This window comes from Sarcophilus harrisii, chromosome 1, assembly GCF_902635505.1.
Source record: "Sarcophilus harrisii chromosome 1, mSarHar1.11, whole genome shotgun sequence".
Lineage (NCBI taxonomy): Eukaryota > Metazoa > Chordata > Mammalia > Dasyuromorphia > Dasyuridae > Sarcophilus > Sarcophilus harrisii.
The window spans coordinates 660,708,476-660,736,267 of NC_045426.1; the positions used below are offsets into that span (position 1 = coordinate 660,708,476).

Sequence of the window (27,792 nt, forward strand, 5' to 3'; positions counted from 1 at the left end):
TTTATTTATAAAACATATGCATGGATAATTTTTCAACAATGACCCTTGCAAAAACTTCTGTTCCAACTGTTCCAACTTTTCCCCTCCTTCCCTCTACCCCCACCCCCCAGATGGCAGGTAGTGGAATACATGTTAAATATGTTAATATATTGTATTTAACATATACTTTAACATATTTAAAGTATATGTTAAATACAATATATGTACACATATTTATAGTTACCTTGCTGCACAAGAAAGATCGGATCTAGAAAGAAGGTAAAAAAAATCTGAGAAGGAAAACAAAAATGCAAGCAAACAATAACAGAAAGAATGGAAATGCTATGTTGTGATCCACAGTCATTTCCCATAGTTTTCTCTCTGGGTTCTATATTAATTTTAAACAGAATTCCTCTTTCTATTTACTGCTGCTAAGCATTGTCAGTAATATATGGAAATTTTGATGATTTGTGTGGATTTATTTTATATCATTGCTAAAGCTGTGAATTTTTGGATTTTTGATTTTTGAATGATTTTCTAGGATTCCCTAAGTATATCATCATATCATCTTCAAAGAGTGATAGTTTTGCTTCCTCATTGCCTATTCTAATTTCTCTAATTTCTTTTTCTTTTCTTATTGCTAAAGCCAGCATTTCTAATATAACATTGAATAAAGTGGTGATAATGGGTATCATTGTTTCACCCCTGATCTTTTTGGGAATACAAACAGCTTTTCTCCATTACAAATAATGCTTGCTGTAAATTTTAGATAGATACTGCTTATTATTTTAAATAAAACTTCTCTTATCCCTATGCTTTCTAGTGTTTTTAATAGGGCTGGTGCTGTATTTTGTCAAAAACTTTTTCTGCATCTATTAAGATTATCATATGATTTCAGTTGGTTTTGTTACTGGTAAGGATCAATTGTGTCTTTTCATTCTAATTGTATAGTTGTCCTTTTTTTTTCCCTTAATGTAACACTCTTCTATATTTCATCCTCTTGACAAAGGTCAATTCTCCTCTCCTCTAGATTTGATCTGCCCACCTGCCCCATACACAACCTTTTTTCCAGTCTTGCATCTATTTACTTTAGGAATCTTTCATTTTCCTAAAAACCTGGAATATGTTAAGGCATTCCTCTGTCTCTCAGAAGCTGAGTCTATTCATCTCCAAACTATCATCTGTCATCCTTCTTAGAGATCAGTCTATACTTAGAACAGTTAACAATCTACTAGTCTGTGGCAAAAATGTAAATATTGTAGATTTAATGCAAGTCATTTTCATGATTGTCCTAGTTCTTAATAATTGTTGATATTTTCAGCTTTGTTTCTTTGGACTTTGTGGGTATTTACACTTCAACCCTAAAAGGGTGAAAACTTTTAAAAAACAATTATCTTTTAATAATTTGGCAAATCCACTTAAATCCCTTTTTTTCTTAGTCATGCTCATCTTCAGACTTATACCAGGCCAGTCTATTTCACCAATTTTCTACGCCTACCAACACACTCTATCATTTTACTTAACCCTCAAATTATTACATTTTCCTTTTCTAATTTGTCTTGGCTATTCCTTGCCAACTGCCTTTTCCTTATCAAGTCTGCCTCTTCAGGCTATCCCTAATCTTCTAGACTCTTAACCCTCCTTAACCATTTTAAACCTCTTTGTCTTGATCCTGCTTTCAGCCAATAAGTAGAATCTAGCCCAATATCTGGATCTGAGATTGTTGTCCTTTCAATTTCCTCAACTTCACCCAAATTTTACCAAATTTCAGCTTATGTCTTCTACTGTTCCTCCTACAAAAGACCCAAGCAAGAGTATACGACATATTATAAATGTTGTTTTGTTGTTTCATTTGGGGCTGACTTTGTGACCCCATTTGAGGGTTTTTTTGGCAAAAATACTACAGTGGTTTCCATTTCCTTCTCTAGCTCATTTTACAGATGAAGAAAGTGAGGTTAAAAAAAAAAGGGAAGTGAATTGCCCAGGGTCACACAGCTAGCAAGCATCTGAGGCTACATTTGAACATGAGAAGATAGTCTTTTTCACTCAAGACCCAGCATTCTACCTACTTCACCATGTAGCTATACCAATATTACCAATATATAAAAAATTGCTAACTATAACAGTTATTGCCAGAGAAAAGTGACTTAAGATGGCTTTAAAAACATATATGATATGGTCATGTTAGGAAGAGAGATAACTAATAGACAACCTGCATAATCCACTCAAGTGTTATTTGTTATTCTTTGACTTTCATCTTTATATACTTTTAAGATGATTCTTAGATCTCTCATCAAATTTTCCATAAATTTCTTTTTGATCAAGTGACATAATAATTTGTCTTTAAAAGTTTTTTAAAAGAAAATATTTGTTTTAAAAAGCTAAAAAAAAAGCACTTTTAAAAAGTGCATAGTACCATGACTGACACATAATAGATGCTATATAAATATGTATTCTTTTTCTTCCCTTTTATCATTGTTTTATGAAGCAATAGTCAGTGGAAGACATCTTGTGGTAGATTTATGATATAGAGAGGGTTGTATAGGATGAGAAGGCACAGCAAGATAGAAGTTTGCACTGTTGGAGGGTGTACTAAGGAGGTCACAAATCCATCAAAGTATTAAACTGCCTCTTTAAGGGGAGGAAGGTTGTGTTAATAAAGTTTGTATAGTTTTAGCTTATTGAAGAAGAATCATGTATAGGAGGAAGAAATGTTGAATATTTTAAATATGATCAGGTGGGGAGGGATTAGATTTGTTTTGCTTAACCGCAGAGAAGGTAACCAGAACCAGCAAAGGATGGGGAGTTACTGAGAGGCAGATTTACTTTCACTACAAGAGAGAAACTTCTGGTTTGTTTGGATTTTTTTGAGGCAATTAGGGTTAAGTGCCTAGCTCAGGGCACACATTTAGGAAGTCCATCTAGTTGCCCCAAGAAAAAACTTCTGGACAATTAGAGCCATCTAATAATTATAAATTGGTTTGAATCTAAGATGAAATTTAATAGGGATGAAGTCAAAGTTTTATATTTTGGTTAAAAAAAGACCAAGCATAAAAACCTAAAGAGTGGACCCTGGCTGGGCTGGGGATTAGTTTGTATGAAAAAGACCTGAGCTTTTGTTTTTGATGGGCTTATTTGGTTGATGACAAGCATAAAATCCGTCATCACTATAAATACAAAAGCTGAAAAAATTAATATATTCTGGGACTGATTTAAGAGAGGCACTGTTTTAAGGAATAAGGCGTGGGTAGGTCTACTGATTTCTGCCCTGATCAGTCTACATCTGGAGCACTGTGTTCTGTTCTAAGAACCACATTTTAAGAAGGACATTGGTAAAAACGGATATTGTCCAAAGGAGGACAAGTCTGGTGAAGGGTCTTGAGTTCATGTGTAATGTAAGAATTAATTGAAGGGAATGTTTATCCTAGAGAAATTTCACAGGTCATTAGATTTGACAGTTAAGATTATTAATAACTTTGGAGAGAGCCGATTCAGTTGAATGATGAGGTCAGAAGCAGAGTAAGAGTGAGAGAAAATGAAGTGAAAGCCTCTACAGCAGACAGCCTTCTTCAGTTTAGCCACAAGAGAGGAAAGCTACAGGACTGTGGCTAGTGAACATATGAGGATACTCTCTTCTCTCAAAGATACCATTGTGAGGCACCTAGACGGGGCAGTAGATAAGAGTGCTGGCTTTCGAGTTAGGTGGACCTGAGTTCAAATATGACCTCAGACACTTCACACTTCCTAGCTGTGTGATTCTGGGCAAGTCACTTAGCCCCAATTGCATCCAAAGAAAAAAAGGCAGGGAAAACAAAATTTTGTCTCAGATTTGAAATCTTGTAACATTCTAGACTCCTCATTCTCTAATTCAATGAATTTTTGTTGTTACTTTTTTGTTTGCTTGGTTGGGGAAGGAAGGGTGCTCTGGGCAACAATAGTATTGCGTGACTTATCTGGGGACACAAGTAAATGTCTGAGGGTGAATTCGGGTCTTTCTGACTGCAGGGCTGGTGCTCCATCCACTATATTACCCAGTTGCCCATACATATCCAAATAGTTTGCCAAAGTCTGCCATTTCTACCTTAACAATATCTCTAGTTTAAGAAGATAGATAGAAGTTACTAAGAAGCAAGTTTAGGCTAGACGTGAAAAAAAAAATAATTAGAACCATACTGGAACAGAATGGAAGGAGCTGTCTTGGGAAGTAATCGCTTCCCTTTTGTTGTAGGTCTTTAAGACTCCTAGAACATTGCACATAGCAACAAGATTATGTGATGATCAACTATGATCGACTTGGCTTTTTTCAACAATGAGGTAATTTAGGGCAATTCCAATGGACTTGTGATGGAGAGAGCCATCTGCATCCAGAGGGAGGACTATGGGGACTCAACGTGGACCACAATATAGTATTTTCATTCTTTTTTGTTATTATTGTTGTTTGCTTGCTGGCTTTTTCTTTCTCACTTTTTTCCCCTTTTGATCTGATTTTTCTTGTGCAGCATGATAATGTGGAAATATGCTTAGAAGAATTGCATGTTTAAAAGAAAAGAACAAAGAAAGAAAGAAATGATTCCTAAGCCCTGTAATCTTGTAGGAGGGATTCTTCAGATATGGGGTGGACTAGATGGCCCCTGAGGTCCCTTCAAACCTTGAAATTCTCTTTTCAAATGAAATTCTAATGGTTCTCATTTTTTTTCAATTAGGATATCCCTCAATATATGAGAGGGATATCTCTCTCATAAAGATTTTCTTCAGATGAGAAAGTATAAACATATAGATTGATAGCTATTGATATTTTCCTGATTTCCTTAGTTGGACAATAATAATTTTTTAAAAGTATTATGTAATTTTAATACTTTGGGGAGATCTTTTAGAAGTCTTTTTATTTATTTTTAATTTTAATAAATTAAATATTTTTTAAAAAGAATATTTTCATGTGTGCAGTTCAGCATAAAAAGAGAATTCAATATGAAAGAATGAATTTCCATTTCAAACTGTTTACTTTTTTTCAAACTATATAATAAATCAAAGCTAACCTGCATTTTTTTTTTCCATCCTCCTTCCCCACTTCACCCTGGAGAAGGCTACAATTAAACACAAATGTGTGTGTGTGCGTGTGTGTGTGTGTGTGTGTGTGTGTATAAAACCATGCTGTGTATACTTCTTTCTATCAGTTCTTTCTTTGGAGATAGCATCTTCCTTCATAGGTCCTTTGTAGTTGGTTTAAGCATTTATGATGCTGAAGATGAATTAGTCATTCAAAGTTGTTCTTGCCTCAATTCTTTCAGATGACTTAGAGGATGATCCCTCAAAATTGTTTTATTTCCAACAAAGACGTTGCCTGATACCAATTCCCAAGGGATTTAAACCAAAAGAATCTAAAAGCTCCCTCAGTCGGCAAACATTAGATCTCCTTGCCAAGAAGAGATATATCAGTCAAGGACAATATTTGTTTAAGAATATAAACTTGATGGTAAAATGCTATGGATGGTAGAAAATAATATGCAGTATTGCTTCATAAAACAATGATAAAAGGGGAGGGAAAGACAAAAGGAAGGAAAGGTGAAATTAATACACATTTATATAACAGATATTGTATGTGAAGCACTGTGCTAAGCACTTTTTAATACAAATTATGTCATTTGATCAAAAAAAAGTATGGAAAATTTGGTGAGAGATCCAACTAAGCAGAATCATCTTAAAAGTATATAAAGATGAACCTAGAAAGACAACAGATAAAAGATGGAAAAGATATATAAAGATTTTTATATCAAATGTTTTTCTCCATCAATGAAAAAGGAGTCATAATATGTGGATTCTAATTTCCCAATCACTAATGTAGTATATGAAGAAATAGAAATGGCACACAAAAAAGAAAGATGGGGAAAGCAACCAGATTAGACCAACATGTGTGCAGATTAGTACTCATGTGACTGAGAAGTCATTTAACTTTGTTGGGTCTTAATTTCCTCATCGGAAAAATTAGGTGTAAATAGAGACCTCACTTCCAGCTTTAAATCTTTGAATTTATGAATAAATCATAGATCATAGATTTAAAGTTAGAAGGTTCTCTAGAGACCAGTTAGTCCAAAACCTTCATTTTAGAGATGAAGAAATTTAAATTAAGATAGATTAAATGATTTGCCCTTGTTCACATAAATAGTTACGGAAATGAAATTTGAATCTGAATCCAATTTCAAAATGGATGTTTTTTTCTGTGGATTCCTGATCCTTTATACATGTGTATGTATGTATGTATGTGTACATATGTGTGCACATACAGCAATATGCCATACTGGTGTATCATGTATATACATGAATATAGTCATATACAATGTGTGCACACATGTGAACATACATACAAGTATATATTATGTGTATATACATATATATGTGGGCATATATACAGGGGTAAAAGAGTGGTACATTTGCAGAGAGTATGGTGATTCAAAGGCCTATGCCTGTTAAGAAGAATGAGGAGAAAGCTTTTTCAGGCTTAGCTCTCTGAGAGAGGGCACATGCAATTCCAGGTTCTCTGGAGGGAGAGAAGACTTTAGGAAGGAAGAGACATGGGGAGGAACTGGTACTTCCTCACATCCTTTATTTTCACTTTCCTGCCTCAGAGCAGGGACTCTTTCAGTTCCGCTCCAAACAGGAAAGCTATTTACTCCATGTATTATATGTTATATTTTAAATCTGTCTCACTTCTCCCATATATGTTTGTTATCAGCCTGAATTAATGGATTATTTTCTATTCACTAGTTTGGATGCCCTTAGTATATTTAGCATTTTGTAGGAAGGGAATCAAACTTCTGGATACAGCTTAGGGGCCTCCTACCTCCATATAGAGAGTGAACAAGAAAGTCATTTTAACCTAAAAATTATTTCCCAGGAAAAGATAATGATGAATGTTGGAGGGGATGCGGGAAAACTGGGGCACTGATAAATTATTGGTAGAATTGTGAATATATCCAACCATTCTGGAGAGAAATTTGGAACTATGCTCAAAAAGTTATCAAACTGTGCATACCCTTTGACCCAGCAGTGTTACTACTGGGTTTATATCCCAAAGAGATCATAAAGGAGGGAAAGGGATCTGTATGTGCAAAAATGTTTGTGGCAGCCCTCTTTGTAATGGCCAGAAACTGGAAAATGAGTGGATGCCCATCAGTTAGAGAATGGCTGAATAAATTATAGTATATGAATGTGATGGAATATTATTGTTCTGTAAGAAATCACCAACAGGATGATTTCAGAGAAGCCTGGAGAGACTTATATGAATTGATGCTAAGTGAAATAATCAGAACCAGGAGGTCATTATATAAGGCAACAACAAAATTATATGATAATCAACTCTTCTGGATGTGGCTCTCTTCAACAATGAGATGATTCAAACGAGTTCTAATAGTTCAATAATGAAGAGAGTCAGCTATACCCAAAGAGAGAACTATGGGAAATGAGTGTGGACCACAACATAGCATTTCCACTCTTTCTATTATTATTTGCTTGCATTTTTGTTTTATTTTTCAGGTGTTTTTCTTTCTTTCTAGATCTGATTTTTCTTGTGCAGCAAGATAACTGTATAAATATGTATACATGTATTGTATTTAACATATACTTTTACATATTTAATATGTATTGGATTACCTGTCATCTAGGAGAGGGGATGTGGGGAAGGAGGAGAAAAGTTGGAACAGAAGGTTTTGTAAGGGTCAAGGTTGAAAAATTACCCATGAGTATGTTTTGTAAATAAAAAGCTATAATAATAAAAAATAAAAATAAAAATCATTTCCCTTCCTGAGGCAGAGAGATAGAATTCCAGTCTGATGTCCTCTCTCTGAAACATGGCATGGGTCTGCCTCATAACCCTAAATGCCTTCTCTGCTTCAGACAGAAATCAAAGTCTCTTTTGGAAAGCAAGATTTCAGATACATCTATTCATGCCTCCCTTTTAACTGCATTTAGACATGGCTTATACACATATTTATACAGTGAGTTCCAATGCAAACTTTAGCTTTAAACCTTTTTTAAGCTATTAAAACTCTTAAATTGTGTAAGCTATTAATAGCCTAAATAGCCTAAAGCTGCACTAAGATTTTTGGAATGTTTGTTCTCCCTCTTTTTTTTTTTTCCTCTCTCTCCCCCTAGGGAAAATTCGGGGCTCATATATACTGGTTCTGCTCCTAGGGGCTAACATAATTTTCTCTTTTCTATCTGGAATTCTATTAGAAATCTCCAAAGTACAGTTTAGGTGATAAGAATTTGTGCATGATTCTTCAAATGTAGGCAATAGGATCTAGGCTCCAATGCAAGCATTGAAGGTAGTAGTGCCTTAGGGACAACATTTCACCAGAAAATAAAATGTAGAAGATGCAAAGGATGTGATATAAAACCACAGAGAATACCTGGGAAGCAGCCAAACAGGCAATCCTTTGAAATCCTGGTAGATCACAGGTCCTCTTATACACAATACCATTCAGTTCTTCCAAGAGTCATAGTGTCAATGTGAGATTTGGATCCCTAGAAATTCTAGAAATTAATTACTAAATAAATTTCTGGCTTTTCAAGCACCTGAATGCTATAAAGCATTATACCTTGAAAGAGAGCTGTTAAACTCACTACCCTCCAGGTGCTTAAGGCTTACCACATTCCAGCAGCTTGAATCAGATCAAAATGTAATTGGGAAATATTTAACAAAATAAGTAGAAATACAATAAAATGTAAATACTACATTTTAAAACTAAATCAATATGCAGGCTGCAGGATCTTAGGTAGAGATTATGGTCCCCAGGCCATTTGAGATTGATATTACTGCTTTACATATATTATTTCATTTAATCTTGGCATCCACCTGTGGCCTTGGCCTATTTGGGAGGCAAGAGCTATCCTATTTGTACAGATAAAGACTCAAGCTCAGGGCCAATTAAATATCTGTAGCTTTGCTTTCTAGGTATAACAAGACTCAGAAACTATACTCAAACTTTGTCTCTTCCAATAAAGGATAAACTTAAGAGCAGCAATTATCATTTTGTCTTTGTATGTTCAGCACCCTGTCTAGTATCTGGCATGTGATAAGTGCTTGTTGATTGATAAGAGTTTCACTCATCTTTCTCTGATGCTTCATTGTGGTGTGGCGATCCCTTGGATTCTTAAAGAATATTAAGGATACACTTTCTACAAAACTCCTCTTAATTATGGGTACTTTTCCTGTTAACAATTCCCTAGTTATTCTGTGTATAGCTTTTTTTGTATATATTTGTTTGTAATTTGTCACAGGGATAAGGTTAGGGATTTCCCTAGTATAGGAAACTCCAGGTGAGAAAACACCCCTCTCTTAGTACCTTCTCTATCATTTATGGTCTTAAAGAATTACCTAGAACATTAAGAAGTTAAATGACTTTTGCCTAGTATCACAGAGAGTGTTAGTGGGAGAACTTGAATCCAGATCTCCTGACTCTCGGTTGAGCCATCTATTTATACCACATGGCCTCTTTATCATAATTGATAATATTTTTAAAAATTACACCCTAGGTTTTCAACCTAATATCTTAAATTTAGACTATTTCAAATGTCTTATGTCTTGTGAAATTTGTATTTTCTTCAGAAAAAAATTCTCATTTAGTTTTTAAGAAAAAAAGTAACTTCTAAAAATGTTATCACACTTTAAATTATTTTTATTCTCAGCAATGTAACAAATTGGTAAATAAATGACCAAAAGCTTAAAATATTTATTGCAAAGGAAAATGCATGCGTGAAAATAATTGCTCTTTCCAATAAAAACAAAATATGAATGATAGATATGCACAATTTTTTATGCCAACACTTTTGGCTACAGATTTTAGACTGAAAAGGTTCATATATATTATTCACAACTCAAGAAAACATTAACACATCCTTGTTTTATACAGCCTTACCAAATTCTAGCTTAAACCAAAAGTTTTCTTTTCCCTCCATTATTGATATGATGCATATTAAATTTTGATTGAAAAGTAACATACTGACAGACAGGAACTTGTCTGGGGGGGTAAATGATGATACCACCAAAAAGTAGCAGAACATTTTTCTAGGAAATTTTGACAGAGAACAAATTATTATGCAAGCATGTGAGCCTTTTAAATATAGAACTAAATAGAAGTCATATTAATATTATCAGTTATCAAAACTAAGAATAAAGATAACTAGAGCTCGTCTTTTACATGTTGAGTTTGGAAATGCTTTTCCTTAATGCTTTCTCTTAGCAATTGTTCTTCTTCCTCTCTTGCTTTTTTAATTTCTTCCTTAGCTTGTATCATGTCCATTTCCTTCTCTGGACCCTGTAAAAACAACAAAAGATTCAGTTAATTATCGTCTTAGAATTGAAGAAGTTGTCTGAGTTAACCAATCCAACTCTTGTATAAAGCATGAGTTTCCTTTACAATAGCTCTAAGAAATTATTTCCTGCTTAATCACAATCAGTGAAGGGAAAAACTGACTTTGAAGAAGGAAATTATAAGGAAATCCCTGATAGCCTAGATTAGCTCCTATAAATTTTATTCAATGGTCCTAGTTCTCCCCTTTGGGACCAAGCAAAACAAGTCTAATCTCGTTTTTGATAATCCTTCAGAATTTAAAGACAGGAATCATTATCCCTCGCACCCTATCCCCTTGCCTCCCATACACATATATGCACACATCTTTGCTAATCAATCAGGGTTGGCAACTAATAAATAGATATCAAGCATTTATAAATGTCCAACACTTTGTCAGGTGCTTTCAGGGGGAAAAGGAACTCATTTTCAGCTGAGATTTTAAAAATCACTTATATACCAGAAATAATTAGAAAAAATAAGCCAATTCTATATTTGGCTGCTAAATTATATGGTTTTACTAAAGAGATTAAACTGGACTAGTGTGGTTGAGGCAGGATTTGACTTGGAACCTCAAAGGAAGGGTAGGATTTGAATGAGTCTGAAGGACAGAGAAGCTTCGTGAATATGTAAGATGGGAGAGAAGAATAAAGGAATTAAGGTAAAAAGAGCCTGGCTTGTGTGAAAATTTGGAGTTTGAAAAGGATTGGCATGGCATATGAAATTTTTAGTGAGCATTGGAAAAGTGGTCATTAGTTTTTGCCAATGTATTCATTAACTTGAGATAATGTGCCATGCATATAACCTGTAAATTAAAGGCTATTAAAAAAAAAAAAAAAAAAGAACACATAACCTAAAAAAAAAAAAAAGAGAGAGAGATAATGTGGCCATAGTGTCCACATACACACCACAGATCTCATGACCTGTACTTATACAGGTCATGAGAACCAGGTAGTAGGCCTCTTCTTTCTTTTCTTTCTCTGCCTCTTTGTCTCACCCCACCAGTTCTCCTTTCTCTACTAGATTAATACGTCCAGTCCTAGCCTTTCCTTTGAGTTCAGATTACCTGTTCAGACTAGATGTCCCAAAGAAATCTTAAACTCAAATGTGTCTAAACCTGAACTCTTGATGTCTTCCCCAAACCCTGCCCTATCCCGACTTTACTGACTTCTGTCAAAGTCACTCTTATCCTTCCAGTACTTCAGGTTCTAAATCTTTGCACTGTTCGGGACCCATCCCTCTCCCTCACTCCACACATTCAACTCTGCCAAATCCTGCCATTTCTATCTTCCCATCTCCTCATGTATCTGACACCTTCCTCTCACTCACCCAGCTCTCTTGCTTCAAACCCCTTTACATTGATGATTTCAGTAAGCTCCTAAATCCCTGCCTCAGGCTTCTCTCCACTCCAGTCCACTGGACCCACTGTTGCCAAAGTAATCTTCCTTAAATGCAGATCTGATAACTGACTCCCTTCAACTTCTCCAATGGCTTCCTCTTGCCTCTCTCCTCTGTTTAGCTTGTTGAAGTACCATACAGTCGCAATCTGCCTCCCCAATCCCTGTGGGCCTTACTTTAACCACCCCCCCCCAAACCCAAACAAAGGGATCTCCTCTCTGCTCCTGGCCCACAAGTAGGGACTTTTGCTTCACTGAACACAGCACCTCTTTTTTTAAGTGGCAATCTCTTCTTCAAGAACCCCGTCCTACTTCCTCTCACCTACCCAGTGACTTCACAGATATGTTCACCTTTATTAACTTTACTTTTAGTCTGAATATATCACGTGTCCTGAAGATATCATGGTTTCTCCCACGGGAATGTAAATTCACTTCAAGTACGGATTATTTCATTTATCGTACTTATATCCCCAGCATCTAGCATAGTAACTGGAATGCAGAAGGAGCTTAGAAAATGTTTGATGTTTGACTTGTTTTCTTTCCTCCACTCTTTCTGAAGCCATGGAGGATTGATTAGGAAGCAGTCTCTGTCCCTTATGTAATGTTCTAAGATCTTCCTTGCTGTTCTCTTCTGAATTCTGCTTCTTTAAGAAATCCCCTTGGATTTTGTGGATCAAGAAAGGCTTCAGGTAGAAGGTGGGACTTGAACTGGGCTTTGAAAAGAAGTAGGTGTTCTAAGAGGGGAAAGGAAGTAAGGCATGTGTTGAGAAAGGAAAGTTAATTTTATTATCTCTTAAAGACAGTTAGGTGCAGAGCCCTGACCAGGAGTCAGGAAGACTTGAATTCAAATTTTGTTTTAGATGCAAACTAAATGACCTTCAGCAAGTCAGTTAATGGATCCCAGAAGCTTCTTCATCTATAAAATGGAAATAACATTACCTCCCAGGATTGTTAGGACAAAATAAAATAATATTTGTAAAGTGTTTTGCAAACCTTAAAGCACTAAATAAATGCTAGCTATTACAGAATAAAAGTAAACAATACACAATAATCCTGGAAGGGTAGGTTGGAGCCAAGTTGTGAAAGGCTTTAAAAGCCAAATAAGATTATTCACTTTATTCTAGAGGCCATATGTAGTTCCCGTCAATCAGTCAGTCAACTACTGTTTAGATCGTGTATTTTTAAGATCAGCACGAGACAGGAATTCAGGTTAGGGGAAAATCGTCAGTCTTTATTCTCAGTGAAGAAGGATCGGAGGTGGAAGAGAATCGGCGATAGCAATGTGTGCAGCTGAGTCAAGAAGCTAGCTCGACCAGCAGCCACACAACCAGCAGCTTGGAGTTTCGAACTCGGCCCAATCTCTCCCCACTTGTCTTCCTCACTCTCTCTCTGCCTCCACCCACCAAAATCGTCATTTCCTATACAACACATCAGGACTTGCACGGAAAGTGGGCAGGGACCATTCTTTATCCAATCATGTATATTAATAGAGTATAGCCCAATTACTATCTAGCCTCATGTACTTGGGACCTCAGTGCATCAGCTCAAACCTCAGCCCATTACAAACTACCATTTATTAAGTGCCTACTATGTACCAGACACTGTACTAAACACTGGATATACAAAGAAAGACAAAAAAAAAAAAACCAAAACCAAAAAACAGTGTTCACAAGGGGCTCCCAGGGAAACAATACGCAAATAACTATGTATAGATTAAATTTAGGATAGGAACTAAGGAAGTAAGAAATCACAGAGCAAAGACACTAAAATTAAAGAAGACTAGAGGACTTTGTAAAAGGTGGGACTTAAGTTGAGATTTGAAGGAAGCCAGGGAAGCTAAGGTGCTTGAGAGAGTTCCAGGCATGAGGGACAATCAGTGAAAATATGTGTGAGAAATAATGAGGCGGCCAGTATCACTGGATTGTAGAGTACAATTAGCTAATAATTATAATAGTAATAGCTAACAGTTATATAGCTCCTACTTTACAAAGTGCTTCACAATTATCTCCTTTAGCTTCACAAGGTACTATTATTATCCTCATTTTATAAATGAGGAAACTAAAGTAAACTGGAGTTAAGTGATTTGTCCAGAGTCACATAGTCAGCAAATATCTAAGGACTACTTTGAACTCAGATCTTCCTTACTCTTGGCCCGACAGTCTATTCACTGAACCATGTAGGTGGGAGTAAGATATGAGAAGACTGAAGAAGTTTACAAAGAGCTTTAAAAATCAAAAAGAGGATTTTATATTTGATCTTGAAGGCATAAGGAACCCCTAAAGGTTATTGGACAGGAAAGTGATATGTCACATCTACTTTTTAGGAAGATCAATTTGATAACTAAATGAGGAATGGCTTGGAGTGGGGGGAAACTCAAAGCAGGCAGATCAACCAGCAGGCCCTTGTGATGGTCCACTTATGATGAGCACCTGCAGCAGGTGGTGGCAGAGAGAAGGGGACATATACAAGAGCTGTTATAAAGGAAGAAATGACAACACTTGACACCTGATTGGATGTGGGATCAAAAGAGAGTGGGAAGTCAAATGATTAGGAGTATGGTAACATTCTCAACAGTAATAGAGAAGTTAGGAAAGGGGAAGGTTTGGTGAAAAGATGAGTCCAGTTTTGGACCTATTGAGTTTAAAATGCCTATGGATTATTTAGTTCAAGATATCTAATAGACAGTTGAAGATTATAGATTGTGAGAGAGATTTGGGCTGGACAAAAAGATTAAGGAATTATCTGCACAGATACATATATAAGTGAAACTCTGGGAACCAATGAAGTTACCAGGTAAAATAGTACAGATGACCAAGAGAGCTTGTGCTTAAGACTTGTACTTCAAGATTCTGTGGAATTTTAACCTTCCCTAATTTCTCACATTTTGAAAACCTCTTGGTCAGTGGTACTCACTATTCCACACTATATCGAAGCTTGCAACCCTCTGTAGAAACACAACTTTTCAGTATTTCTCATACACATAATCCCTTTCCTTCCTTCTATGATTTCCTATAGCATTTACTATCTGTTATATATTTGCAGAAATCTGAATTCTATTTACCTTTGTCCTTCCCCAGGTTTTCAGTCCAAACTCTGCAGCATAATTCTCATCATCAGTGATCAAAAAGTTATCAAAGATGGTTCCAGATCTTACCTAGTTGTGAAAAGTAAACCAATGCTTTAAAAAAACATTTCATAAGATCATTAAGGTTTAGAACTATAAGGATCCTTAGAGATCACAGAGATCAATCCTTTTATTTTCTTTTTCTTCTTATGCAAATTCTTAAATATATCTGTATTGTAACGAGTTGGATATTCCTTCAAAAGATACAGATCATAGCCCATCCTTACCTACCCATCCAAAGTACTCCAATTGGTTTATAAAAAATGAGACCAGCTCTTGTACTATTAAAAAAAAAAAAAAAGGAAACTAAATTCCAGAGATTAAGTGACTAATCCCAATTTTCATAGCTAGCAAGAATCAGAGAAATGTTTCTTATACTTATGAACATAAAGTAAAGGTAAGAACTTGTGATTTATGTTGATAATTCATATTAATTTTTAGATCCTTTAGTTTAGAAAAGGGAATACTGCATTTTTAAACATATAAAAATTTACTACAAAATTCCTACTCTGTTTTCCCCAGCACCATTTTTGTAATTACTGTTCAAGAAACCATGGTCAAACAAATTTATAGCTTTAGTAACTCTAGTGTGTTGTATTTAGAACATAATAATTTTATTTTTTTATTTATTTATTTATTTATTTATTTATTTTTTTTAATTTAATAGCCTTTTATTTACAGGATATATACATGGGTAACTTTACAGCATTAACAATTGCCAAACCTCTTGTTCCAATTTTTCACCTCTTACCCCCCCACCCCCTCCCCTAAATGTCAGGATGACCAGTAGATGTTAAAATATATTAAAATATAACTTAGATACACAATAAGTATACATGACCAAAACATTATTTTGCTGTACAAAAAGAATCAGACTCTGAATTATTGTACAATTGGCTTGTGAAGGAAATCAAAAATGCATGTGTGCATAAATATAGGGATTGGGAATTCAATGTAATGGTTTTTAGTCATCTCCCAGAGTTCTTTTTCTGGGTATAGCTAGTTCAGTTCATTACTGCTCCATTAGAAATGATTTGGTTGATCTTGTTGCTGAGGATGGCCTGATCCATCAGAACTGGTCATCATCTAGTATGAACATAATAATTTTAAAAAAAAGATTACTTGATCCTGACCTTAGCCTCAGAGTTCATACAGTTATATCACTTTATGCTTTTAAAAACATATCTGGGCTAAAACCAAGAAAAAAAGAAATCACACCTTCCATTTAACTTCTGTATATGAGAAATCTTTTATTAGATTTCTATGTATCCTGCTTCTTCCTGAAAATATAGAGTTTTTAATCTATGTAACAATCAGATCAGAAGCAAAGTCTCTATACATATAATAGTTTCATACCCACAGTTTTGCATCTCTATATAATATGTATATGCATTATATGTTTGATACATATATATGTATATATACAATAGAAGCTCACTTTCAAAAAATTATTTTATTTTTGTTGATACCTTTTGTTTTTATATATTGTTCTGAATATCTCCCCTCTTTTTACCCACTGAACCACTCCTTCTAACAAAGATTTGAAAAGGAAGGAAAAAAGCAATTAAGAAAGAAAAAAGTAGTTCAGCAAAACTAACCAACATATAGACAATATCTGATGGCATATGCAGCACTCTACAAATCCTTAGTCTGCCACCTATGCAATGAAATAAGGAGTTGTATTTTTTCAACTTTTATATGGGACTAAGTTTGGTTACTATAATTACATTAAGAGTTTGGTTTATGGAAACTCACTTAAAACAGGATGTATTTAATATGTGTAAATTATTTAGATCATGTGAAAATTGTAGTTGTTATTCACTTGCTCAGCTGTGAACAAATCTTTGTGACCCCATGGACCATAGCATGTTTCAGAACTTTCTCTCCTCTACCACCTCCTAAAATCTGTCCAAATTCATGTTCATTGTTTCTATGATACTAATTATCCATCTACAGGGAATATTCTTTCTATTTTTGAGATAATGCCTTGGCCAAAATTACTTGCAAATAATTAAAATCTAAAAGCAAATTTAATTTTGTATAGGAAATGTTTTACTTTATCTTTTCAATAGAGATAAATTATATTCCACCAACCCCTAATATTGATATAGCCTTTCAAGTCCAGGCCAAAAAGATAATAAAGTTCTTTATGTGACTTTATGGTCAACTCTTGTAAAGAATTCAAGAAAGATTGCTTTTACTGCATGCTTTTCAATAGTCAGTACTATTACAAGAGCTTTATAGGGTATATAGGATGAAAAGAACTTGAAAACATGTTTGAGAAGCTGAATTCATCTATGTAATATTCAACTAATTTAGCTAAAAACAATAAAAATTGAAGCCTTCTCAAGATAATAAAATAAGAGCCAGTTATTTCAACTTACACTGTGACACTTTTATCAGGTCTTTTTAAATATTTACTATCAACATTATGCTGTGATGACTTTAATAAACCTGCCAAATATACCTACCTAATATCAATTCAGGGAGAAAATATCAAACCTCTCAGTTTATAGTTAAAGTGAATTAAACTCAAATGACCTGCCAAAGTTCCAGTCCAATAACACCAATATTCTCATATTCTGAGAGTTCAAAATCTTGCAAGTATCCTGAGCTTTCAATCTTCTGATGGAGCCAAACATCTTTATAATCTGAATTATCCATATTCTGTGATTTCAATCCATGCTGCAATAAACCACAAAAAAGTCAAAAGATGACCTTATGATTACAGGACTTAGGTGCCAACCACCTCATAGTTATAGCCCCATAATGGTACAATGTAATTCTTGAAGAAACAAGAGATACTTTATATTTAGTTTGCTGGATCACTGATGGCTGCCATTCTCCATCCAACTCACTATTCCAGTCACTAGGCTTGTTAGCACTGGCATCCAAAAAATGTTTATCCCAGTCCTGTGAAAGAGAAATATTAGTTTACATTTCTATTCTACAACAAATTCCCAGATTCTCATAGTTTTTAAAGTTTAGGGGGGTAGAATCAAGATTCCATTCCTATCAATTTAGTCTTCCTGCTCTACTGACCTAATTCTCTCAATGGTTCTCCCTGCTCCCAAGCTTATTCCCTCTCCAACTGCTAAAACAAATCTTCCTAAGGCACAATCTAATATTGCTTGAAGGATAAATTACAAATTCCTTGAGTTGGAGTTTAAGGCTCTCCATGGTCTGGTTCCAATAATCTATCTTTTCAACTTTTCCATACATTATTCTCCTTTATACAGTCTATTCCAGTCAAACTGGACTGAGAGCTGTTTCTTGTTTTGAACTTTTCATCTTTTGCCTCAGTGCATTCACAAATTCACATTCACCTCTTCTCCCTCCTCTCCCCCCCTATCCTGCCATCCCATACTTGGAAAGCATTCCCTCCCTCCTCATCTCCATCTCTCAGAATCTTTATCATCTTTCAAGGCTAGTTTTAGATGCCTCTTTCTCTGTGAACAGCTTTCAAATGTAAGGCTATTAGTGTTCTCTCCATTCAAATGACTTACCTGTGTTGCTGATATATCTATTTAGTATACTGTAAGTTCCTTAAAGTCAGGGACTACTTCATCTCTGACTTTATATCTCCAGCACAGTGCCTTGTCTACAGTAAGTAATCAACAATTGATTGTTGAATTATTTGCTCACTCAAGCACTTTGAATTCCCTTAACTGCTGAGAAGTCCTAGTCAAATCCATGTGTATATTTTTTTCTCTAACTAAATTAGCAAATACTTTAAAAATATTTAATGAACAACCTAGAAAGCACCAGAGAGTGAGTGAGTGTCTACCACATGCCAGAAATTGTGCTTGGTGTTGGGAATAAAAAGACAAAAGTGAGTCAATCCCTGCTTACATGTCTATATATGTACATGCATAATGTAAGAGAGAAAGATTTGGTTCCATCCCTCCTTCCCCTAAGTTTAGTTGACGTGATGAAGTTTGGATGTGTTCACAAGATATTTATCCCATTATTCCATTACAACATACAAACACCTCTTTCTGACTGAATTAGAAGGAGCAATGCAATTGGCTGGACTAAACCGTTATTCGCCTTCTCCCCGTCCCATAATTAAGCCCATCAGTGTTTCAAGAGACTAGTGAGCATTGCTGGAGAGACCTCTGTGCCTGTACTGAACGGTCATAAAGAGTGAATAGGGATTTCTCTCAGAATTAAGAATGTGGAGAAAGTTTAGCTAGTAGGAGACTTAGTATCACAAAGTAGCTAAAATAAATGTGTGTGTACAAAAATTAGTGAAAAGAATATGGCTTCTGAGGCATTTTTAGACTCAGATATTTCATTGTATTATGGAGGTGACGTTCCTAATTGGTTTCCTCACCTCAAGTTTCTCTTATCTCAAACCTCACTTTCATGTATTTGCCAAATTGATATTCCTAATGCATGACTCTGACTATGTCACTTCCTTGCATAAGTTTCTGTGGATTTCTATAGGCCTTGATTTTAAATGCAATTCCTCAGTCTGGTATTTATAATCTTTCACATTCTGGCTTCCAACCTGTCTTTCTAGATTAATTTCACATTATTCTTGTTCACCCATTTCCAGCTAAACTAGCCTGTCTATAGTTCCCCCTGCACACAATATTCCATCTCCTATAACTTTAAGCTATCCGCTTCATTTGGAATGCTCTCCTTTATTTTTACCTCTTGGAAATCCTAGCTCCTCTTTTAAATTATAGCTTAGGTGCTATGTCCTATGTGAAGCCATGTATGATCCTCCTCATCATCCCTCCCTACCTCTAAGTTGTTTGTGTCCTCTTCCTATCACAAATTTTATATATTACTTGGAGTGAATATATACATATACCTTGACAGCAGGAACCAGCTTTTAATCCATCTCCATGCTCTTGTATAGGCAGTTCCCTACCTCTTGGAATCTTTAATTGTGTTCAAGGCTCAGCTCAAGTATCATTTTTTACACCGTCTTCCTTTCCTAAAATTTATTTTTGTATATATTTTTGATATTTTTATCTGTGTATGTTATCTCTCTCCTCTCCTGCCTTCCCCCAGTGGAATGTAAACTCCCTTTGGAATAGATCTGTTTTTGTCTCAGTATCCCTAGCACTTGGCACATAGTGGGCATTTAATAAATGCTTCTGGAATTGAATATGGAATTTCAAATACCAACAGAATACAAATTCTGGCAGAGCTTTTAAAATCTGAGAAACCTTCCTGTGATGATTTATGTGACTGTCAGTTGAAGACCAAAGAGAAGATGGTTATTATTAGAAAGTTGGCACTATGTGATATATTTTTTTGCCACTAATAAGTCTTGTCAATATCTGATAAAAAAATTAAAAATAAATAACATAGGGCTCATCAACCTTGTAAAATTCTCTCTATACAGAATTCCAAATCAGCTTTTTTATTTAGAAATGTTATCACTGACTAGCTCATATTATATAATTGCTTTTGTTTAGCTTGATTCTTGCTTAATACATAATATGCTCTAATATTTCTTTTAAAAATCCATAATTTTATAAGTGTGGATACTTCTACATATGCAGATTGCAATATCTCCATATTAGGTAGTTCCAAAATTGCTATAGAACAAAAAAAGAAATTCCAATTTGTGGTAGCCTAGCATTCTAGTAAGGAACCTCTCCAATCTTAGCTAGATTGGTTGTAATATCTGTGTTCAGAATTCTGCTCAAAGTTTTTCCAGCTCAGCAGAACCCATTAGAGATTTCACTCACTTAGCAAAGCCTTTAAAAACTTGAGATCACTTTGATTCCATGATAAGACACTGAAGGAAGACTAATAGAAGCAGAGTAAGTATAACTCAAAAATTACTTCACATTCAAGGTAAAAACAAACAAACAAACAACTAATAAATTCTACTTTTATATGTCAGAGATACAAAAAAATGTATACCACACTTACAGTAATAAGACAAAAAACAACAACAAAATCCAGCACCTAAACTAAATGTTACAAATCCTTTCCACAGTACAATGAATGCTCCAAAATATATGCCCAATATACAAGTGCTGCATGCTTTCGAAAAGAGAATTGGGCATTTTCAATTGAGTACCGATAAACTAACCAGCTATTATAAACTATATTTTATGTTTTCATAAATTCTACAACTTTTCAGAGAAAAATAAAACCTGAGATGGAACATCACTGAGCTTATCATTCTGAGATTTTTCCCAGTTCTTAGGCATCTTCATTGCAGATTTCTCCAGTTTTCTAAGTCTTAAATTCCAATCCTCTTCTATGTTGCCTGATTCAATTATGTCAGTATCAATTTTCACTTCATAAGTTAGATCTGGTCTTAAAGTCAGAGTGTATAAATGTGTAAAGCCATCAACCTGAAAATTTTAGAAATAAAAAGACAATGAAATACATTCATGCTTCTCTTCCTGCCAAAATATGTATTTAAAAATTCCTTCACAATTGTAAGATTAATTTTAGAACTGTAAGTTTACTTAGCTATAAGAACCTAATATAAAAATCCAGATTAACATAAAAGATAAGAGTAATTATTTTATAGTAGGGTCTTTAATTATGTAGATAAATTTCTTTTAAATAGCAAAATCCCATTCAGTACATTTATAATGATTCCCATTTACAAAATGTTTTTTGAAATGCTATGTAAACTGAAAGTTACCTGTATTTCTTAAATTATTGTTATATTTAGAAAGCAACTAAGCATAATTTGTCATATTTTGTGTGCTTTAAAAATATACTTTTTTAAAAAAAGAAATATACTTTTAAATATAATCTTTTTCTTCATTAAAAAATCACATAGTTTTAGCTCACTCGAGGAATATATTCTTACAGTTGAAAAAATTACTCAAGGCATAAAACATTATACAGATTCAATGATTTGAATTGATTCTCAAAAAATTAACAGTGTGCAATTAAAATAACATGTCATAAGTCTTTTAAAAATAGCAAAACCTCTAAATTATATAGCTCTGGAATGTAATAATTGGAAAAGACAATGTAAATCATTTAGACCAGTTCTCTCTTTTTATAAAAAAAGGAATCTGAGTCTCAGAAGATCTATTGCCCAAGATCATATAATTAGTGTCAGAGCCAGAAAAAGAGCCTAAGCCTTATTGCTCTACAAATTCATGCTTTTTTTTTTTTTTTTTTTTTTTTACTACACTGTACCATGTAGATCAAACTAAATAGTTTTTCCATTTCATGTCATTGTTGAAAAAGATTAGAGACATACGTACGTACTTTATAACAGGTTCAAAGTCATATAGTAATACTTTAATTATCTTGACTTCAGACTTCAGGAACCTCAATCTTCCACAACACTAATCAGACCAAACGTTACCAAAAAATTTTTTTAAAAAAGACTCTGGTCAGGACACAGTAACGGGAGAGGAAAGTAACTACAACTGTCGAGGAAAATAACTGAGAAGCAAGGATCTCAAAGAGAGGAAAAATAGTAATCTTCAGTTAATTTTTAAAAATCAAATATCTATGCTTTGGTTCTTTTTAAGGTGTTTTTTTTTTTTTTTTTTTTTTTTTTTTTTTTACTTTCACAGGCAGCTAATTAGGTATCAGAGGCAGGATTTGAACCCAAGTTTCTCCTAACTCCAAAGTAAATATTCCTTCCACTACATGATGCTGCTTTTTCTCTTTAGGTTCTAATGTTGGTTTTGCCACTGACTACTTTGTATAGTTCTTACTCAGCCTCAATTTCCTCGTGTATAAAATGAACTAGGGGATTTCTAAGATCCTTTCCAGTTCTAATGTTGGGACACTTGCATAGTATCATGTTTTAAAAGTTACACTGTCTTAGAAATGTTATGAAACAACTGTTAACAAAGAAACATTTTTCAAGATTACTAACTTTTGCATGAAGGCATTTACCTTACACCTGATTGGTTTCTTGTTTGAATGATATTGATCCTTGTAAAATAAAATAACATGAACTTTCTTGATATCAAATCCACAAATATCAGGTCCTACAAAAAAATTGATCTACTCTTAACTTCTTTAGATATTTTATCATTAGTAAACACATCAAACATTTCTCCTACAATATATGAAAGCAAATTGAAGTTTACACATTAAGCAATAACCATTCAAGTTATAAGCAATAAATGCATTGTCCCACTTAAATAGATACCAACCAATACATAATAAGCTGCCAAAGTCTATGTAACTTTACTTTTTCAAACTCTCATTTAAAATCCATTTCAATTATATTACATATAATTACCCATATTTGCCTTGGGAAAAAAAGAGAGGGAATGATTTAGTTTCCTGGGTACCAGCAGATTATATGCAACAAATGAAAAGGATTAGGTGTAAAAGGAAATGGATGGCTAGTGGTAGGCACACCATTAGCAACAATAAGGGATAGCTAATACTTTAAGAGTGACAGGGATCTCAGAGAATAAAAACCAGATACAAGAACTCAAAAAGTATAGCCGTGTGTAGCCATTTAATAAATGGGCAAATAAATAGCCTTCCTCATTTCAATAGCTCCATGAGAACACTAATATATTGGGTGATGACTGATAATCATAAAATGGTCCCAAGTCATCCAGAAAAAAGGCATTCTATTCAATAGATTCTGTTTGAAAAGATAGAGAAGTACACAAAACATATTTCCACATAGAATATTAAAGGTTTAAAAATTGGCACTTAAAAGACATGTTTTATTCATGCCAAAAAGGAAGTTTTACTAGTGTACTAAATTTCTGACAAATTCTACTAAAATATCTGATCGTTTCAGTTACACATTCAATTTTTTATTATAGTGATACAGTTAGGGAACTAATTGCATTGTGTATGAGCCCTATGAAATAATAATATAGCGCAAATAATAAGTACTGTATATTTTATTCACTGAAGATAATTCTACTAGTTACTTAATAGCTTATATGCATAATTTTTTATAGTTTACATATTTTTACATATATTATCTCATTTGGTACACAACATACACATGTGAAGTAGGAAGGACTAACATCATTACTTATAATAAAAATTTAATGAAATGAGTCTCAGAGAGGTTAACATTACACAGCTGAGGGATCTGGGATTTGAATTTACAACTCCTGATTCATCTATTGTTCTTTTTATTATACATGCTGCCTATCTTATTACAAAGTAAATTATCCCCTATTTTAAAGAATAAGTTTAATACCCAAGACCCGCATACAGGAAAAACTAATGTAAACACAAGTATCCATTACACTTTTTCCTCTGCCATGGTCTTGAATTCACACACATTTCAAAATTCCAGAGAAATATATTATAAATAATTAAGAATCATTATCATAATGATGATAATAGTATATGCTAATTTTAAATTTTTTTTAATTTAGAGAAGGGTACTATCACTACTCCAGAAGGAAATGTGACAAATTGTGGCTAAGAATTTTGAAAGATGATTTGAAGATATTATTTTTAGGATAATTCTTGAAAAGCTTAATTCATGACTAAATATCATTGTTTTCACATTGTCACTAGACAAATATTTCAATATATTTTGAAAAATAACTGCATTAGGGACAACTAGATGGCCCAGTAGATATAGCACCAACCCTGAAGTCAGGAGGACCTGAGTTTAAATGTGGCTTCAGACACTTAACACTTCCTAGTTGTATGACCCTGGACAAATCACTAAACCCAAATTGCCTCAGCAAAAAATAAACAAACAAAAAAAACTGCATTACTAAACTCACCAAACATAATGTAATACTGTGACTTCCCATTTAAGTTCTTCTGATCCAAGTCTGAAGGAAAGATCTTAATATAACCCCCACCACAATCCATCTTCTGTTCATGTTTTACTGTATACTGAATAACCAGAGTCTTTCCTTTATTACTAAATGGTTTAAATCGTGAGGAGATAGCATAAAATTTTGCATTTTCTGTGGTTTGCAGACCTTTAAGCAAAAACATTAGTGTAAGTTAAATATTTCAACTGCAACAGCAATATGTAATCTGTGATATATGTCAATTAAAATAAAGTTACCTTCTCCAGACTTTACAATAAAGAAAATTAAAAATGTTTTAAGTGACCATAATACATTGGATATCTTATATTCATACATATTACTAATAGGCAAGTTCACTTCCCACAAGGAATGGATTTTACATTTGTGGATGTTTTTAATAGTAAATGTTATCTAATGTCTGCTAATGCTATAAAAAGCACTTAAATAAACAGAAATTTTATTCTAAGTAACTGAGAAGATGGTTGTGACATCAATAGAAATGAGATTTGGAAGAGAAGTTTTCTCTCACTGAGAAAAGAAAGAAAACAAAACATGTATAATATATAATATATAAGGAAGCAAAACAAATTCCTACTTTAACAAGGTCCAAAAAAACCCCAACAAAACCCAACTCTGCATGGTACATGTGTAACCCACTGGGAGGGGAATAGGATGTTGCATCTGGAATCATAATGAAGAATCTATTACATGTTTATTATATAAAAAGTACTGTGCTGTACTAAAGATACAAATGGAAAAGCAAGACATTCCCTGCTCTCTGAATTCTAATTGGGGAGACATAAGGAAAGTTTCACTTTGAAATAAATAACCCTTTGTTAAAATTCATTGAGAATAATGCAGAATTGCACTGGACTACCAGTTGAAGAAAAGGAAAGAAGGAGAATATAAACTTCTTGGGGTCAGGAATTATTTTGTTTATATCTTTGTATTCTCAGTACAATTTCTTGTTATATAGATAATGCTAACATAAAGATTGTGAAACAAGGCAGGGGTCCCCTTATCTTTGACTTCCTAACTCATCCCTGTTAGCTCATTTTTGACAGGACCCAGTGACCAAACACTAAAAATAAGAGTTGGAATTTTAAATCAAAGGCTTACTACTAACCTTTATCTTTCTGTATATCACCATAAAATTTTCCTGATGATAGCCTAAAATGCCCAAAGTTGGAGTCATTAGTGGAAGGTATCCATCTATTCCTCCAACTTTCTGTTTAAGATAAAAAAAAAAAATAAAAGATTAAGGCAAGTCAAGAATAAACATCGTAAACCAGGCATTATGATTATAGCTAAGACCCTACTTTTCTAGTCAAAGGTAGAAAAAGTATTCTTTCTTCTCTCACCTTATTCCCCACTCCCAGAGTCAGAAGTCAGCCTAGAATGGAGCAAGAATTCTCAGGATTTAATGTTTATAATTCATCTACCTTTAAAGGTGATTTATGTGAAAATTTTCAAGAGGAAATCCTGAGTGAATTATCATACTTTTAACTGAAGTGCTATGTTATTTTGCATTAATAGAGAATTATGATATCTATAATACTGAAAACAACTTGTATATCTAATGTACTGGGAAAAGTCTCTTGCCTCACAATCTAAAAAACAAAAAAACAAAAAGGCAGTTCATTCTAGCTCTACGGAGCATGAAATTTTTCTTTATATCTAATTTAGCTGAAATCTGCCTTTCTGCAAATTCTACCCAATGCTCTAAAGATACAAGACTAATTAGTGCTATGGGAGAAACATTAATTTGGGAATTGAAGACCAGTATTGAAGACTGGTTCTTCCACTTAGTACTCCTGTAATTCTAAATCACACCACTTCTCTGGATCTCAGTTTCATTGCCTGTGAGAAAAAATGGGGGAGGGGGATTGAACTATATTACTTCTAAGGTTCCATATAACTTTAAATCTATTATCCTATAATTCTTCTTCCACATGACAGCCCTTCAAATATTGAAAAACAACTAAAATGAGCTTCCTTAGTTTTGTTTAAGCAAAACTTGGCCATGGTCTTTTTATTGCCTAGTCTCAGTCCCTTCAGCATTTTGATCACGATTTTTGACCATGTACTAACTAGTTAATGTCTTTCCTAAAATGTGACTACTGGAATTGAACTAGTTTTCCAGATGTGATCTGATCAGGGGAGACAACACTAAAACACCCACATCTCCCTTCCCCCCCCAAAAAAAAAACCCAACTGATATCTAAATAAAATTTACTCATTTGACTCTTTTTGTACCAATTGATTGCTATTTTATTTTTTTTATTTTTTGCAGAGGCGATTGGGGTTAAGTGACTTGCACAGGGTCACACAGTTACAAAATGTTAAGTGTCTGCGACCAGATTTGAACTCAGGTTTTCTGACTTCAGGGCTGGTGCTCTATCCACTGTGCCACTTAGCTGCCCCCAAATGACTCTTTTTAAATGACTGACTGGCTGTCAAGACTTATCTCAGTGCCCTAGGGAACTCTGTAAGGTACCACTGGTGAGCTTTTCCATACCAGGAGATCCCTACGGAGAGACAAAACCACGGGGGGGGGGGGGGGGGGGGCATAAATCGTTATTAGGGGTTTATTATCTTCATTTCACAGATGATGAAGCTGAGGCTTAAAGGGGGTAGATGTTTTGCCCAAGGTTAGCTTCTTGTGATTGTCTGGAGAGAGGCTTGAACCCAGGTCGTCTTGACTCGAGTCCATTGGTCAGTCAAGCGACAGTGAGCACTCCTCAGTCCCAGGAGCTTCCCCGGGGCAGGGGCTGTCATCTGCCTCTTCCGGTGCTTAGTCAGTGTTTACTAAGACTGCCTTATCATTAAGAAGGAAACAAGGAAGGAGGGCTCCCGAGCTCAAAGACGGGAGAGAGGTGCGATAACGTGGCCTGGGCCATTCGACAGGGATGTATGGGGCCTCTCCTGCTTCTAGGCAGGTCGTGGTGCCCCCCTCGGGCCCTCTCAAGGCCTTGGCCTGTTGTTGGACAGCGGCCTGCGAGGCCCAAAGGCGGCTTCTTTCCCACCGAGCCCGGGTCTCCATCCCCTTTCACCTCCATCGAGGAACTCTTCCTGGAAGTATACGGTGGCCAGCGCCGCCCGCACCAACCATAGAACCCATAGAGGTCCAGGTACCAAGACCTGGACCATGGCCGCTCGAAGGTAGTTCGTCTTTTCCCGCCCTCCGTCCAGCGGTGCCCTCTGATTGGCTCTCCAGAAACAGGAAAAGAAAA

At 34.7% G+C, this 27,792-nt stretch overlaps 1 protein-coding gene across 2 annotated transcripts; it reads right to left on the reverse strand.

Moving 5' to 3' along the window:
* Positions 1 to 9,683: 9,683 nt before the first annotated feature.
* CALR3 (calreticulin 3) lies at positions 9,684 to 27,784 on the reverse strand. Of its 2 annotated transcripts, none has more exons than XM_031947970.1 (9): positions 27,613 to 27,772; positions 25,686 to 25,787; positions 24,524 to 24,727; positions 22,698 to 22,792; positions 20,972 to 21,175; positions 17,652 to 17,759; positions 17,388 to 17,531; positions 14,784 to 14,876; positions 9,684 to 10,292 (listed from the first exon to the last, which is right to left on the reverse strand). In XM_031947970.1, exons 1-9 carry the CDS (start codon positions 27,707 to 27,709, stop codon positions 10,158 to 10,160), a joined length of 1,182 nt encoding a protein of 393 aa, XP_031803830.1. In that variant the 5' UTR covers positions 27,710 to 27,772; the 3' UTR covers positions 9,684 to 10,157. The 2 variants fall into 2 exon arrangements, with proteins under 2 accessions (XP_031803830.1, XP_031803829.1); XM_031947969.1 differs by lacking the exon at positions 9,684 to 10,292 and adding an exon at positions 12,157 to 12,456 and having other exon boundaries at positions 27,613 to 27,784.
* Between the last annotated feature and the right edge of the window lie 8 nt (positions 27,785 to 27,792).

Bases quoted from the DNA above. Each gene is read 5' to 3' on its own strand.
- CALR3 (XM_031947969.1), bottom strand. From the start codon at position 27,709: ATGGTCCAGGTCTTGGTACCTGGACCTCTATGGGTTCTATGGTTGGTG. The intron at 24,728-25,685 runs GTTAGTAGTAAG...TTTTGCTTAAAG, and splicing joins TGATATACAGAAAGATAAAG to GTCTGCAAACCACAGAAAAT. The intron at 17,760-20,971 runs GTTTTATTTTTC...TCTCTTTCACAG, and splicing joins TCAGTGATGTTCCATCTCAG to GACTGGGATAAACATTTTTT.